Consider the following 17,970-nt stretch of genomic DNA (forward strand, 5'->3'; position numbering starts at 1 on the left):
GGAATCTGCTACAAGGGATTGCTATGCTAGTCACACTCTCTTGCTATATCACTTCTAAGCTCTTGTAAGAGCTTGTTCCTGTCTTGCTCTCTGAAGGAGTCTATGGTGGTTATGGTGTCTGCTGGAGTGCTTGGAGTCCTCAAGAAGCGCTCGGAGCATCCTTCAACGGAGGTACCCAGTCAGGGTGCCAGGTGATCCGTTACATGGGCATTCTGTCTTTACTATAATAGTGACAAGCTCACCGAGCAAGTCCCTTGACTAGTCTATAGTTCTATGGAACCCAGTCTTAACATATCACTACACATCACACGTTGGGCAGGCTCATGTCTTAAGCCCATGAATTTAGAATTAGTTTTTCAATGAGTGGATGTCCACATACTTTTGGTCAGGTTGTCATCTTTGTATACACTGTTGCTCTATAGATTATTGTAGTCAGGTATGCCATCAAAACTGTTAAAGCTACATGCTGGTAGTCTGGGACCCACATGTGCACGAACACACACCCTTCCCCCTCTCTCCTCCTCCATTAACCATCTCATCAATTACATCCATCCTGTCCTTCTTCCTCTCCATACAAGAACATCAAGTAATGCTTTGTAACAGGAGGCTTGCTGAGTGCCCTGTAATTGAGTTGTGTGCCCTTGTTTGCATGGAAGCCAGAAGGCTTAGTTGCCTTTTTCGGTCGCTTAAAGTTGCATGATCTGTGCTCCTAGTTTGTAACTATACACAATGCATTAGACAGTGTTAAAGGGATATGCATCACTTTGAATGAGACAGTTGCTTCACTCACTGCAAGCTGAAAAAAGCAGATAAATGTGATTTATTTTTTTCATACTTACTTCATCTTTCTTATACTTTCTACACCCACTCCAGCTGGGAGACTGATCTAACCAATCAGTGTCCTATCCCTAGGAATACTGAAAAAGTGCAATAGTCATGTCTGACAGATTTACACATGTGCAGTTGGAAGATCTCCTCATATTACAACATCCTGACAGGGGGAGAAGAGAGATAGTCTGATTAGTGTGTTCATGCAGAGCAGGCTCCGTAGTCGGAATTATATCTCCTGGTGCTGCACAATTATGTTTTCTTTCCCCCACTAGTGGATTGGCCTGAAACTGAGGTGGTGGCACTGAGTAAACTCCCTTAGCTGAGAGGTGTGCCCAACAATGCAGTCTAACCAAATTTATGATCAGTCTATAAACATTTATTACATACTTTTCACATTTTTTTTTTCTTTATTTTGGGTTGTATATTTATGTTTATAAGTGCTTCCATGCTGGTTTGAAATAAATAATTGTCAAGTGATGCATGTCCCCTTAAGTTACCTCAATAGTAACGTTACCTCCTGGGAAGAATTTAGAAGCATTGTAGAAAGTGCAAGAGGGCATTCTTACACATAATGTGAAAAAAATACTTACCATTAAAGATGGATTGTAGTAAATGGAAAGTGAAAACCCAAAAACTGTTAAAAAAAAAAAAAGTTTAACATGTCAATTTAGGACAGGATAAAGGTATATAATACAGATTTTTCTATAAATGAATTTTATCAAGTTTCTTCTGAAAGAGTCAATACTTATAAACAGAGCATGTTTGAGCGTAGGAGTAGAGAGAATAAAAGAGACAAAGAGTTATTATCCGGTAAATAGACTCTTGTAAATCATATTGTAAAGAAAATGGATTCAAATAAATGCCAAGTTTCAAATTATACTATATGTGTCGCGAATGCCAAAGAAACCCCAGAGGGAAATAAATGTGTGAACGAAATCTGCAGGATCACAAACTGTTCAGGCAAACAAGTCCATGTATAAACTAAAAGTGATAAATGCAAAATCAAACATTTACATGATTTTTTTACTTAGAAATATAAAAACACTGTTTTTAAAAAATATGTATCTTTCCCGTGTTTATTTTATAAAGCCCTTATGCAGAGATTTTTTTAAAAATGTAAGATTTTAGAACATCCGTAATGAGATGTATTTACTGAACGTAAAATTCGCAATTGAAAATTTGGCTGGTTGTATTCAGTTCAGTTCTCCTATATTCGGTTGTTGTGGTTCGCTATAACAACTAATTACCGAATGCCGCACGAAAGAAGTCGAGTGGATCCCAGCTATTTTCAAACTGATTTAATTGCTGCAGTGAGATTCATTAGAAAGTAACTTAGCTCTACTACAGCTGAATTTCACTGCAGTAAGAACAGTTCAATTGGATTGGGAGTAGGGTTACCCATTGACAGATATAAAATACAGAAGCATATGCAGGCATGTCTTTCAAAAGGCTTACAGGAGCTGACGGCCGAATGCAAGGCCAACAGGGGACATCAGAAATCATGTATTCCTAACTCTTAGGGTGGAGTTAAAAAGGTGTTTAAACTTACCTTTTTTCCATCACCGCACCAGTCTCGTTGTGGCTGGCCCCTCCTCCAATGCTGAGAACATCAATCTTGATTATCTCAGCCAATCCATAATTTTCCTATAGGAAACCATTATTAGGCTATTGCTCATGGGCAGCAAAACGCTGCGCCATTCGGCATCTCCTAATAGAGATACATTAAATTAATGTGTCTCAATGGGGTGCTTTCAGCGTCTCAATGCAGAGCGTGGAGACACTGAACGTAGGTGCCGCACATTGTGCAGCACTGAAATAGGAAGCACCTCTAGTGGACGTCTGAGAGACTAAGTTTCTAGGCATCAATGTAAACACTACATTTTCTTTGAGAAGGCAGTGTTTACATTGGAAAGCCTGCAGGGACAGGCTATAGATACCAGAATGTAGTGGTTCTGGTGACTATAGTGTCCCTTAATGAGCTACATAGTCATACAATGGGCTATTTCTATAGAAAGAATTCCAGCTTCCACTGCAAGGATCACACAGGAACGGACTGGCAAGTTATGAACAGGCCAACAGGACTGCAGACAAGCTGATAAGGACAACTGTCACCTCAAAAATATTTTTTTAATAATCCTTTCATTAAGTATTTTAATTTTTTACAATTAAGTGTATGTAAAAAAAAATGAGAACAACTATTTGTTGTGAGGAAATCATCTGTATAACCTTAAAGGACAACTTTCACCTCAAAATAGGTTTTTAATATAATAATCCATTCATTAAGTAATGAAAGTAAATACCTTTTTAAATGAAGTATATGTAAAAAAAAATATGAGGAAAAACTCATCCCTTCCTTTAGTATATACCAGGATCCTTCAGTCATATACATGCGCCTTTGGTCGGACAGTGTTTGAAAACCTGTGCAGTAGGCGAAGCAGGAAAGACCATCAAGGCTTAATTCTTGACCCAAGGTTCATCTATATGGCTGAAGGATCCAGTTATATGCTGAAGCTAGGGATAGGTTTTTCTCATTTTTTACATATATTTCATTTAAAAAAATCTATTTCCTTTCATGACTTGATGAAAAGATTGTTATATTAAATTATTATATATTATTATTATATTAAAAAACATTTTGAGGTGACTGTTGTCATTTAAGGTTCTGAAGATGATTTCCTCGAGGGAGCGTTTTGCCATCAATGACAGAGCTGAAGAATCCTGCGGACGGTGGGGTCATATTGTTCGAGGAGTTGGATGGGGCTTGAGTTGCAGAAACCAATGATTGGGAGTTCTGCTGTGTAGGGCTTTTGCAGCTATATATATCCTCCTACCTCCATTAATTATGGTTGAGTTTCAACTAAACTCCTCTTCGAGTAGAACAGTCCTTGCATTTAATCAGCCTCTATTAAAAAGCCAACCATTTCATGCAAATTGGCAAACTGCTAATTACGAAGGAGAGATACATACTTCACAAAGAAAGACATTTAATTTACAGCCCGTATCAAATTGGGAAAACAGAATGAATATCACTTTACAGCGTGTTCTATTGAAATTTTAACTGTTTAAATACCAGCCAACGTCAAGATTATCCACTAAAAGTTTATTTCTCAGGAATTCCAAGTTCACGATAAATTTTTAGGACAAAATAGACAAATTGGAAGAATTCCAAATCCTAAAGGCAGCTGTGTTTTCAGTCGAGCAATTTTGGCATTGAATTTAAAATTCACTTTGATTCTTGACATTTTACACAAGTTAAGCTTGTGCCTCTTAACCATGCAATGGTAGCAATGTACAGGGCATTTATGCACGTTGACAGCCAATCATTCTTTTTGGCGCGTTTTTTTTAAATACAGAAGTGATAGTTATCTGGTATTTGTCCAAATAATATGACCTTTTTAGTGTCTTGAAGTGGTCGTTGTGCCTGGAGTCTGTATGTGCAGTGTTTTTTGATTTTTTTTCATTCAAAGTTTTCATTGTAGAGTATCTATAGTGTAGAACAATTAGTTATCCCTTGGTTCAAAAAACTGTTATATCTTTACACCAGTAAGTAAATTCACATGGGATATTTGGGAAATAGCACAAATGCACATAGATTATTCTTCACAAGGCTGTCCTAGACATAAGTATGGAGGATACAGTACCGCAGGATTTACCATACATCGCCTGTCTTAGTCGTATCGAATGAAGAATAATTGAAATACAGATCCATAAATAATTTATTAATTAGGATTTCTATAGTGTGTTCTGTGTATTCTGTTTAGTGTGAGAAAGTTTATAATCCTCTGCAGGGTATGAAATTTTACTCGTAGGCAGCGGCCTCCCCCGGCCTTTAGCCCTCCCTTCCCGATCACCAGCCAAGGATCCCCCCGGCTCCCTCTACAGTGCGAGGTTCATTAGGAAAAGACTGTAAGGCTGACCTAAGTGGGTTCCCCCCACACGATGGGGAGGGTCTCTCCCCCTCCACCCCCAATGTACAGAAGGATAAAAGAGAAAGTCGGGAGCCAGGGAAGGAGGAGGAAAAAATATATTTAGGGGGAAAGGTAGGGGGGAGGTCAGTAGTAGTACCTCACTCTGGGTTTTGTCCCCGCCTCGTCTTGCTCCACCCCACGAAGTCCACAAACCCCATCTCCGAGCGAGATAACGTCGTTGGCAGGAAGAGGTTAGTCATCATCTACTCGCCATTACTTCCATATGACCTGTGATTCGTATCCTTGGATAGCCATTGCATCCAATGATGGAACCATATCTCATGACACAATTGGGCTTTTCCAACCGTCATGAGATTGAGCTCAATCCTTCTTATCTCCTCCACCCTATTTGCAGTGTTTTACTTTTGTTGTACCAAAAGCCAAAAGATGGAACTGCACTCAATCCATAAACAAAGCCTGGGTGCAACCAAACCTGGGGCCAGCACCAAGGCCCAAGAAGTAGTTTGCGGTCACTGAAGAAAAAGGTCCAGGCACTCTAAGATCAGCATTTTATTGAACTACAGTGTCCAGCAGCAACGTTTCGACACTAGGGTCTTTTTTAAGCTTGAAGACCGCAGAGAGTGGTCAGCGGATGTTGAAATGGAGGAGACAGAAGCACCGTCAGCAGAGGAACTTGGAACCTCTGAGCCAAGTGGGGACCCAGGTAAGAAAGCTTACTGTTGCAATATGGCTTGTCCCATTACCGGGGATCCAGACCAGGGTATTCTTGGCATTATAACCACTACAGCTGCTAACACTTTAATGCAAGATGAGATTTGTATGACAGAAACTGCAATCAGATTGAAGCTGTTTTATGACAGATTCCCACTTCAACTCAATGAGACAGGATATGTCATCTGAAATGAAATGCCTTACAGACATTTCACATAGGAGAGCAATGAGCAATGCAGTAAAAAAAAAGAAACACTGGACAAATTCTATCGGACTTTTTATGATCTTTATTATATTTTTACTGCTAAACTCTTCCGCTACAAATATTTCTGCTGAGAATCTAGTCGTACGTATACTTCCTGCCTCTCTCTAAATCACCATGACAGTCCTTTCGATCTCTGTGTCAATGTCCCAAGAAAAGCGCAGCGTGCATTATGATATTGTTATCATATTCTTTTTTTTTATAATTTTATGTATTTATTTTTTACTTGTTACCTACACACACAGTAAGCGGTTGTAGTTATAAATGGCTTAATTTTTTTTTTTAAAGAAATATAAAGGTATATATATAAAGCTAAATGTTACTTATTACAGGATAGTCAGATACGGATTCCTGTAATAAGTAACATATAGCTTTATATATAAACCTTTATTTTGGCTGTATATTTATCTACAAACGTAACACTGACTTCTGAGAACTAGATGTGTTGGTTGCTGTAGGTTCCTAATTAGAACAACCATATAAATAACATTTCATTAATAATAATTAAAAATGCTGCCGTGTGATTGGCTGTTAAAGAGCAACCAATCAAACTGTCCACTTTCGTAAATCCATATCACTAGAAGAGTTCCTTCTGCCCGTGTCCACTTGTATTTAATTGCATAGGGAGCCAAGTAGGGATTTTCTAAATTGTAATTCCTGTGTCAAAGTATTGCACACCATATTGCTCTATGTGTTGGTTGGTTATACGGGCACTTGTAGCACCAGTGGAGCTGGCCACGCAATAACACTGTAAATTGTGGGCTTGTTGGAATCTTGTGACCTATCCAATAGGTGTGCTAAAAGAAGTATGGCCAGTGGTCCTCACTGTGATTTCCCTGGCCCCTAAATAAAAAAATAAATAAAAAAAATTAAGTGTGTGTGTGTGAGAGGCTGTGTGTGTGCATATTAATGTTTGTGTATATGAGTCTCTGTGTGTGAGTCTTTATGTGTATATGAATCTGTGTTTGTGTGGGAGTTTGCAAATGAGTCTGCACATGTGTATACATGTGTGTTTGAGTCTTTGTATCTGTTTAGGAATTTTTGCGTCTGTATATGTGTCTGTGTATATGACGCGACGCATGCGCACCAACATCATGACATTAATGACAACACAGCCAGCCAAAACGTTTGAATTCAAATTTGTGGTTAAAGAAACAGACTATAAAAGGGCTTTGTATGGCATGGGCCATTGCCCTGTTGTGGTTCTAATTTTAGTTCCCAATAGTGCTTGTATTTTCTGTGTGTTTTTTGGTATATTGATATCGGCTATTCTGACTATTCTCCTTTCTGTTATCCCTGACTTGGCTTGACTTTCCTGATTTCTGGTATCCCTGACTCGGTTTGTCCCTGACCATTCTCTATCCAACAAACGTAAAGCCCGTCCACTCTAAGGACCGGCATACATTTACTTACGTCTATTATCTTTTACACTCTACGTGTTGGGTCCATAGGAAATCGTGACAGGTCCCTTGTCAAAGTCTCTCAGATGTTTCACTTGCTCATTTTTCCTGCTTCCAAGACATGAAATTCAAGAACTAACTGTTCACTTGCTGCGTAATATATACTACCCATTGACAGGTGCCATCGTAACAATATAATCAATGTTATTCACTTCGCCAGTCAATGGTTTTAATGGCGGGTCAGTGTAAACTAGCAGTGGGTTCCATGTGTTACTAAAAAAAAATACAAGAACGATAAAAATATAAAATATTGTTTTTTTGTTGCTTGCTTTTTTTTTAAGTTTAATATGTAAATATTATATATTATTGTAATTACATAAATTCTCAGGTGAACAGCATGTACACAACATAAGGGGAAATTTACAAAGAAAATGTCCCTGACATCTTTCCCAAAGTGGTCTGGGAAATATGCAAATTACCATAGACAGAGCATAGACACATTGACATTTTTCTGATTCCCAATCCCACATTTCTGTAGGCTTATTTTGCCAAAAAAAATGCTGTTTTAGAACATTTCATGCCAATGCATGAGTTAGAATCACAGCAAACCAATATATTTGTGTTTTATGGGGCTCTTCAGTGTGATACTGGATTTAGTTTGTAATTACAAATCTTTCTAACACTATCAAGCTTGTAGTGAGAGAAAAAATGACAAAAACTGACTTCATACATTTTCAAATAAAATATTTTATATCTTCCTTACACCATAAGGCAAATTAGGAATAAACTTGCCCAGACACATCAGCTCTGAAAGATAAACCAGTTAATGTGATACAGAAAATTATAGTATAAATCAATGTAAATGTAGAAATCAGTGTACACGAAACATAAAATGCTTGTAATGAGTATAAAAAAATAATAATTTTACTTTGTAAAATTTTCTTTTTACTTATTTTTGCTCTCACACAGTGTTTTTTTTTCTGTTACATAAAATATTCTTTTATAGAAACCAGATTGGATTTTCCTCTGTAACAGCACGCTAAAATTTAGTTTAAAGATCGTGTACTTAAAATTCTGATCAGTCTCTATGTTTATTATTTTCATATTTTTGTTCAGCTCGGTCCTCAAAGAAACTCGCGCTCTCGCGCATGTGTTTTTTGAAGTCGATTTTCTACAAAGTAATGTAGTTCAAAAAAACAATCCTACTGGAATGTGTCTAAACAAGTGTATGGGATATCACGTTTGAAAAGATGAATGCGTATAGTATCTCAGCAGCTGTTGCATATGGGCTCGGCTAACACTCGTAGCTTCAAAAACAGTGCTGTGCTCGATGCTATAATTTCCACCCACATATTTTCTGAATAACAATTTCAAATGTTTCCTCTTTTTCTAAAGCAGAACAGTGATAATGAATGTATTATATACACAGATTATATCGCTACAGTTGTTTAGTGTTTGTTTAACTATTAACTCCTTCAGGGCCAATTCTGTTCAATCAAAACAATATGTTTTTCAAGATTCCTATTCAATAGCAAGCCAGTGCTATATAAGCATGAGCAGAGACATACCTAGACCCCTCTACCTCTCCCTATAAAAGAATCCTTGGTGGGGATTACACCACCTACACCTGTATCGTAGAGCTGGGTGCCTGCTCTATATAATGTGAGTAATTTGTTGTCTTTTATTTCCAGCCTGATTATACAGAGAGCACTATTTTTGTCCCGTTTTCTTTTCTTTTGGCTTTTATTGACAATACCTTGATGTGAAGTTAAGCTATAATACTCCCATTTGTGCCCGGATCCGAAGAATTTATGATGCTGCTTTCACTACTGATTGCGAGTGTATTTATTGGACACGGCTATTGTGTGCGGTTACCTAGCAAGTTGTACTCCAGCTTTATTATTTACATTTTTGGACTGTAAACTGTAGACTGCCTGATAGCTTAAAGTTATTTTAAGTTATTTTGGTCTGTGTTTTTATGTCTATCATGATATAAAATTAGACAAATTTTGCGCAACCTTTTTTTTTTTCTTTTTGTTGTTTCATACTTTTTTCGGGCTAGAGGGTATACCATATCCTTAAATGTGCTTCCTTTAATCTTTTGTTTTGGTCACTTGGCGCTGATCTACCTTTCCTCTTTTCTTTTAGCTTACCGCTACCACCCGCAGCCACTGAACCATATAATTTTTTTTGTGTATCACAAAGCACCCCCAGCCCTTTTTGATATGGAAATTACATGCACATATTGACATTCATAGGAACATACAGTGAGGGAAAAAGTATTTGATCCCCTGCTGATTTTGAATGTATGCCCACTGACAAAGAAATGATCAGTCTATAATTCTAATGGTAGGTGTGTTTTAACAGTGAGAGACAGAATAACAAAAAAAGAAAATAAAGAAAACCGCATGTCAAAAACGTTACAATTGATTTGCATGTCAATGAGTGAAAAAAGTATTTGACCCCTTCGACTTAGTACTTGGTGACAAAACCCTTGTTGGCAAACACAGATGTCAGACGTTTCTTGTAGTTGGCCACCAGGTTTGCACACATCTCAGGAGGGATTGCTTTCCACTCGTCTTTGCAGATCTTCTCCAAGTCATTAAGGTTTCGAGGCTGACGTTTGGTAACTTGAACCTTCAGCTCTCTCCACAGATTTTCTTTGGGATGAAGGTCTGGAGACTGGCTAGGCCACTCCATGACCTTAATATGCTTCTTCTTGAGCCACTACTTTGTTGCCTTGGCTGTGTGTTTTGAATCATTGTCATGCTGGAATACCCATCCACGACCCATTTTCAATCCCTGGCTGAGAAAAGGAGGTTCTCACCCACAATTTGATGGTAAATGGCCCCATCCATCGTCCCTTTGATGTGGTACAGTTGTCCTGTCCCCTTAGCAGAAAAACATCACAAAAGCATAATGTTTCCACCTCCATGTTTGACAGTGGGGATTGTGTTCTTGGGGTCATAGGCAACATTCCTCCTCCTCCAAACACGGTGAGTTTAGTTGATGCCAAAGAGCTCGATTTTGGTCTCATCTGACCACAACACTTTCACCCAGTTCTCATCTGAATCATTCAGATGTTCATTGGCAAACTTCAGACGGGCCTGTACATGTGCTTTCTTGAGCAGGGGGACCTTGCGGGTGCTGGAGGGTTTCAGTCCTTTACGGCGTAGTGTGTTACCAATTGTTTTCTTGGTGACTATGGTCCCAGCTGCCTTGAGATCATTATCAAGATCCTCCTGTGTAGTTCTGGGCTGAATCCGCAACATTCTCAGGATCATTGAAACCCCATGAGGTGAGATCTTGCATGGAGCACCATACCGAGGGAGACTGACAGTTATTTTGTGTGTCTTCCATTTGTGAATAATCGCACCAACTGTTGTCACCTTCTCACTAAGCTGATTGGCGATGGTCTTGTAGCTCATTCCAGCCTTGTTTAGGTCTACAATCTTGTCCCTCTCCACCTTGGCCATGGTGGAGAGTTTGGAATCTGATTGATTGCTTCTGTAGACAGGTGTCTGGCTCCCAGGCGTCTGGTTCCCAGGTGTCTTTTATACAGGTAACAAGATGAGATTAGGAGCTTGTTTAGGAGCTTTAAGAGAGTGCTCCTAATCTCAGCTCGTTACCTGTATAAAAGACAATCAATTTATAACTTTTTTTTAAAGGTGTTTTTCTGGTTTAGCTTTTTGTTATTCCGTCTCTCACTGTTAAAAAACACCTACCAATAAAATTATAGACTGATCATTTCTTTGTCAGTGGACAAACGCTCATTTGCAGATTCATAGATTCCTATACACACACAGGCTCATACACAAACACTTCTTTTTCATTTTATTTTATTTTTTTTTATTTTGTGGGTGGAGGAAATTACAGTGAGGTCCACGTAACCTCCAGTATCTTACTTTGAAAGGGAGAGCTGGAGTGGAACCTCATTCCTTGTGTCCAGTCAATGCAAAGATCTCTCTGCCATGATTACCCAGCTCCCTGCATGCTGGGATAAGCCAAGAATATGTATATACAAAAAACCCACAACCTTACCCTCAGTGTCAGTGTTAGGTGTGAAATAAAAACACTTATCTTGTAGAGAAATGTACAGCCTTCCCCGATGCTATCCTGGAGTGATGTAACATACCTGGGGGGAAAATCAACACAGACAGCGGCAGAACGGGCACCTCCTGGGCTACACCCTTGCCAGCAATGTACTGGTAGGCAGGTGCCTCCTATGGTTAGAAGGAACACCACTGGCAAGGATACCTCATAGTGGTATAAAGTGTTTAGGAATCGGACTGTGATGGTAGCAAAACAATTACAGGGATCCATAAGAGTTTAACATGGCCAGATTTATACTCAGGGTTTTTCTATATATATAAACAACTGAGGCATCTATTATGTTCAATATTTAGTTTAAATTAATCAAACCAAGATCAAACATATTTGCGTTGTTAAATAATTGAGATGCAGGGATACACTAATAAATCTATGAATGAAAATGAGTGGCATGAATAGAAATGGATCAGGATTTAGAAGGTCTAGTTTCGGGGCCATCCTGCCTACTACGCACTCCCCCAAACAACACATGTTGCAGACACTAAACCTGTTCCTATATTCCTCTAGCCAAACCAGGAAGAGATACCAGATATATCGGATAAATAGTGATTACTCAGAGATCAGAAGGTCATAAGAGGTCCCTTAATATGATTTATATAGTACATATAGCTTCCTCTTTAATGAGTAGTATGAATTTACTGCTTGTTGTTATTTTTGGAAGAATTTTAGCAGAATTCAACTGAATGCAGGACAGTAACTTTTACTAGTAGACAAGTATTAGATTAACAGAACAGTGAATGGCTACAGATATAGAATCCGTAACATCTTGCTACAGCTCCACATAATGTCCAGTCTGCCAAACACACATATCATGTATGATGATCAAAAATGTTACTTCAGCATTTATCCATTTTTTAAAACTGACTTGCCTATCAAAGGACTTTGTGAGGGACACCTTAAACATGTAATATTATTGCTGAGACCAGTAAAAAAAAAAAATCTAAACATAATTTCATGCATAATTTAATTTATGTTTTGAAGAGTTTGTTGAGGTAAGTCCAAAAAACAGAAGTCATTAAAAAAAAAACAGTAAACAAACGGCCAATACCTAAATTACAAGGCTCCAATCTCAGAGTCACGCAGAGCCAAACAGGACTCCTAACAACCAATAGAAGTAGTCAGAAGAGTAATTTAGAACAGTACTTATGAAAAGCTTTTAATATCCAATTTTACCTTTTTCCATGGTATTATTATTTTATTATTTATCTAGCACCATCGGATTCTGTAGCGCTGTACAATGGGGTAGAGAGTAAAATATGATATAAATTAGATACTTATTAATCAAAACATCCAGAATAGTAGCCTTTGTTTGTTAAGTTTAAAGAAGGTAGACATTTTTTTTGACACACAGATATGGACCATAGTGTTGATTTTCTCAGAATATTGTTACAACTCCTTTGTATGTGATAATACCTGTGTATTGTATATACTGATGATTATATGATGTAAATCATCAAGGTTCTCTCTTTTGGCTGATGCTACACCCCTCCGTGCACCTCGTTCACAATTTCTTCTTCTTTCTCTACCCTCCTCCCCATTCCATCTAGGTTCTAAAAATTCAACAAAACTTCCAAATTTAAACAGTAGCTAACCTTGCATTAAGCTGAAAATGGCAGAACACTGATGAGGGAATTGCAAATGTTAATGGAAAATCGCTAAACTGTAAAATAGTTGAGTTTCAGTATTTGTTCCAATTTGGTTACAAAAAAATACTTACATCTTTCTTGTTCATTTAAAAAAATGTCCAGTTTTAAAAAAAAATGCCCCAGTTGGAACATCCACAAATTCCAGAAACAGCTAATCTAGATAGTTTAGAAAAGGGTTAATGCCTTGCAAAAGAACATTTTTATAATCTTAAGACGCTCTTATAAAACTAACCCTAGGCTGTCTGGCCGCATTCAATCACAGCGTACAGGAATCGTGCTGTAATTAAGTGTACCACTGGAGTATCCAAAACATAAGCGCCCTGTATTTTGTAATTTTGCCTCTAGAGTCTTTTTCTCGCAGCAAGGTGGAACAGTGTTCCATTCTTCTAGCCAAGTCACGAACAATGCTGTTCTCTGCTGCAATCCCAGTTACTCTTCGTGTATACACAAGCTACGACGGGATAGTGAATTGGAACAGCTGGTATTATGAGCAAACCGCTGTGAGCACGCTACAGCTAAGCCAGACTTTTATGTGGATCTTGCTGTGTGTTGATTTTGTACTTGGGTACTTTAATTAGTCTGCTGTCTTGTTTTAGATAATAGCTTCTGCGAGAGCATAGCGAGTTTCTGTTTCACGAGCGCTGTTACGGTTTGTGTTGTAATGCCCAGGCAAAATGGATTAGACGACGAAGGAATTATTGCAGCAATTGCAGTGATTTATGATATTTGATTGCATCAATTATAGTATGTTTGAATACTATAATCATCTTGCATAATAGAACTCTAGTGTTACATAATTGCACAATAAAATCGCTTATAAAGATTATGTGTTCCATGCCCAGAGCTCAATACTCAAGCAGTAGAGGATTACACTGCCGGAGAAATTGGACAATCTACTTAGAGCTTCATATACATAAACATATACAAAGACCCGATTGACGTTTCGACCCCAATTGGGTCTTTCTCAAGATCCAAGAAAGACCCACTTGGGGTCGAAATGTCAATCGGGCCTTTGTATATGTTTTTTTGGAATTCATTAAAGTAACACAGAGATTTTAAAAAAATCCCTTGGAGTGCACCCTAATTTTAGGACTATCTAGTATAAGCGGATTTCCACCAGGGTACCAATTTATTCTTATGATTTACGAGGTGAGTGCCAAGCTTTCTCTCTCTATATACATATATATTTATACATTTTGCACACTTCTCAATTGATCTCTGAATAAAATTAATATTTACTGAAAGTCCTGACCTATTATCTTTTTTTCAAATTAAAATTATTCACACACACACACACACACACACACACACACACACACACACACACACATACCCTCCCCCTAGATTATGTTGGACATTTTTGATTACTATGTAACATATATATATATATATATATATATATATATTAGCTCAGAATTCAGAAATGCTGTTGAACACTGATCGGTCCAAATTCAGCCACATTGCATTTTGGTCTCAAACAAATCTTCATGTCTAGTTTCAATGTTTATGGTGTCCAGAATTTAGAGGTATGGTACAGGTAGAAATATGTGATATGTGTAAGAGATTAGTAGAGAGATCACAGAGATCTAACTCACATTCTCCCTGTAAGGTTTAGTTTATTATACACAGGATGTAGTAATCTAGCTTAGTGGGTTAATGCACCTGCCATAGAAATCTATGCGTATCCTTCACCGACCTATGTACTTTGGAATATTTGTAGTATTTGCTGTCTAGTCATTACATGACTTAATTCGATGACTTTTTTTTTACACAGTTTGATAACCGCAGCTCTAAAAACACAGAATTGTTTTTTGATCTTGGCACAATGCTCATGAAAGAAGGAAGAGGAACAAGACTAATGGAAGCAAAAATAAAAAATAAATGCATACATTGAGACCTCCTCCGCAGCCAATCACTATCAGTTTGAGGTTCCCCAAATAGTTGCAAATAGTCGTACAGAGCTGAGAGAGGCATAATGGGTTTGAGTGGATGAGGGATGGGGATGGTTTTGATGACCTTTGTGCGTTTTCTTGCTTTACCACAGCTCACCATGTGCAAATATAATGTATTTTACTCTTTTTAGGGACATTGAAGTTCTTGATAATGCACCATAACATTCTTATGGAGTTAATGCTCATTTCACAGGATTCACGGAATTCACAATGACAAAAGGCCATTTATTTTACCTGCTGGCTTTTAAACCTGTGACTTTCAGGTTACAAATCTATTACTACGGCAAGAGTGAGACACAAATGAGCAATTTTATCCACTACACGTGTGTTTAATTACCTAATGGCAGAATAACTTGTAGTCTGATAATTACCAATTAACAATAGTAATAATAATAATGGGAAAATGCTAAACTTTTCATATAGAACTTTTATACTTTGTAGGACACAAAGTGCTTGGAGTACACTCTCAAGTTTAACCCAATCAAAATTTAACCCAATTTAGAAATCAATAAAACGGGAGCACAATAAAACATAAAAAAATGCATAAAAACACCAGGTAATCAATATGTCTTGCTTGGCTGATGAAACGATAGAAACTAGCATCGTAGTTTAAGCTAAGATGGGTCTCCTAATGATGTTTTCCCTGTAAATGGAGCGTGTCACTGCTAAGTGCTACAAATCGCAATGTTTCTTGTGCTCCCGGCATTCTGAATAAACCAAACAAGCTTAGAAAGAGTATCAGATCGATGTGTGGAGAGGATCATATGCTGAGCCTCTGCTTATATAGTCAACACGTATGACAGATATCCAGTGTGCTGTCCCTGACTGCTGAGATATATGGTCAAGTCGAGAGAGAGAATAATTAGAAAAGGAATCGACATTTTCATTCGCATGTGGCACAGATATGTTATACAGATCAATACATTTTATCTCAGGAGTTATAGTCTGCCGGAGGGAAAATGTCTTGCACGGGTCGAGTAAACCCAGATAGGTCTTCATCTCATTCTTATTTAATTATTTTCTTTACTATTTATATAGCAATATAGTTCAGAAACATAGCAATTAATTTCAATATTGGCTCTATCTATGGATTGGTCAATTGATTGACTGGTCTGTCTGTCTGTCTATATTGTACACAAGGATCGTATTGGTATTCATATTTGTAGCTCATATAACCCAGCTGATTGAGGAATATAATCAGATTTTATACAAATTTCTGCTTGCAGTTTAACTAAATCACATACACGAATGATGTTTACTGGGAGGAATACAATCTGAAGTATCGAAATGATGCTTTCTGTGCCTCAAAAGGTATCAGATACATATCGCTAATGAGAGTAACGAGGTTTTGCAAAAAGAATATCACCGGCCTTGTTTTGATCTAATTGATCTGTTACTATCATCGATTACTTATTTTATCACTTCTGAAATGTTTCCATTTGCGATTGAGTCAAGCAGAGATCCATACTTTGTCATAGAACTCTAACCGATAACTTCCTGTGATAAATAAATACAATCTTGACTTTTCCATAATTAAATAATGAATTGCTCCTACTGTGAAGCATTGATTGATAATTCAACATGGTCTTCTTAATTCTCACCAACAGGTAACCAAGATGCTGGCTGTCGTTGTCATCCTGTTTGCTCTTCTGTGGATGCCATATCGTACCCTGGTAGTGGTCAACTCTTTCATGGACCCTCCATATCTCAACGTGTGGTTCTTGCTCTTCTGCCGAATGTGCATCTATCTTAACAGCGCCATCAACCCAATCATCTACAACCTCATGTCTCAGAAGTTCAGAGCTGCCTTTAAAAATCTCTGCAAATGTGAGCAAAAAAGGACAGAAAAGGCAGTCAAGTACAACGTTCCTGTCTACTATAGCGTGATGAAAGACAGTTCCCACGACAGCCCGGATCACGACCTTACCGTACAAGAGGACATCAATGGATTCCCTTCTAAAAAAGTAAATTTCACACAGAAATGCATAGACACCACAACAACTTATAGTGTGGCGTAATATTTCCCAGACCCTTGTACAATAAGTATTTTAATCGTTAATGTGATGTATTCAGATAGTGTTGTAAAAAAAAAAAATCTTCAAAAAAAAAAAGAAAGAATGATCATAATTGCCTGAAGCAAGATGGAATGAAATTAAGTGACTATTGAACTAATCTTGATCCGGATGTGCCAAATCTATACAGTGGTTTGATTTTTCGCTGTCTCTAAAGAATTGTTAATTTTTATTGTACAAATATATTGATATATAAGAAACAAGGTTGCCGCGGGATTATCTAAGAACTCCCATTATCGACTGCTGGCAAAAAAAAAAAAAAAATCAATTATCATTCCTTATTTCACTGTTTTAAGAAGCCTCTTTAACCCCTTAAGGACCAAACTTCTGGGATAAAAGGGAATCATGACATGTCACACATGTCATGTGTCCTTAAGGGGTTAAAAAAAGAGTGCAAAATTAAATTAAGGCAGCTTTTACTGTTTTCTGTAAATATAAACATTAATGAATGATTTGTAGATAGTTTTGCCATGAAAACATCCGATGTAAAGTAAATTAATTTATGGTTAAATTATGTAAATTATTTAAAGGAGCAGGTAATAATAATTGTTAACCTGGTGTTTAATATATTATTCGAGTATTGTTACAAAAAATAGAGATCAATACTCTAAGGTTTGTTATAATATGTTTTTTTTGAAAAATAAATGCAAGTTATATCAGGGTCTGTGTGTGAAGTTGCGGGGGAGGATTTAAATGCATGTTTCTTTTTTTGTATTTTGCTATAATCTGGATATATTTTACATTTTACCAACTAAATAATTTATAAAATAACAGTGACAATCAAATTTAGAATTTTTTTGCTGCAGACATTTAACAGCGTTATTCAAAACAGTGGGAATTCAAAATGAATTTCACATTTAAGGCCAAAGTAGTCAAATTTTATTATATACTGCTCCATACATATTTAAGCTTAATAAATATATAGTATATAATATTGTATGCACCCTAGTTTCAGTTTTGAGATGAACATCCTTTCAAATATTAAGTTAGGTACATATGACGGACCCCAAAATCTCAGGATCTTTCGTGAAAAAAAAGTGATTGATGAATAACATAT

At 37.3% G+C, this 17,970-nt stretch overlaps 1 protein-coding gene across 1 annotated transcript in view; it reads left to right on the forward strand.

The window, feature by feature from the left end:
* LOC134615054 (thyrotropin-releasing hormone receptor-like) overlaps positions 1 to 16,865 on the forward strand; it is a 61,951-nt gene extending 45,086 nt beyond the window's left edge. Inside the window, exon 3 of the mRNA XM_063459415.1 lies at positions 16,449 to 16,865. Within this exon, the coding sequence (XP_063315485.1) occupies positions 16,449 to 16,859 (411 nt within the window). The 3' untranslated portion in view covers positions 16,860 to 16,865. The remainder of the gene's footprint in view (positions 1 to 16,448) is intronic.
* The last annotated feature ends 1,105 nt before the right edge of the window (positions 16,866 to 17,970 follow it).

This window comes from Pelobates fuscus, chromosome 6, assembly GCF_036172605.1.
Source record: "Pelobates fuscus isolate aPelFus1 chromosome 6, aPelFus1.pri, whole genome shotgun sequence".
NCBI lineage: Eukaryota > Metazoa > Chordata > Amphibia > Anura > Pelobatidae > Pelobates > Pelobates fuscus.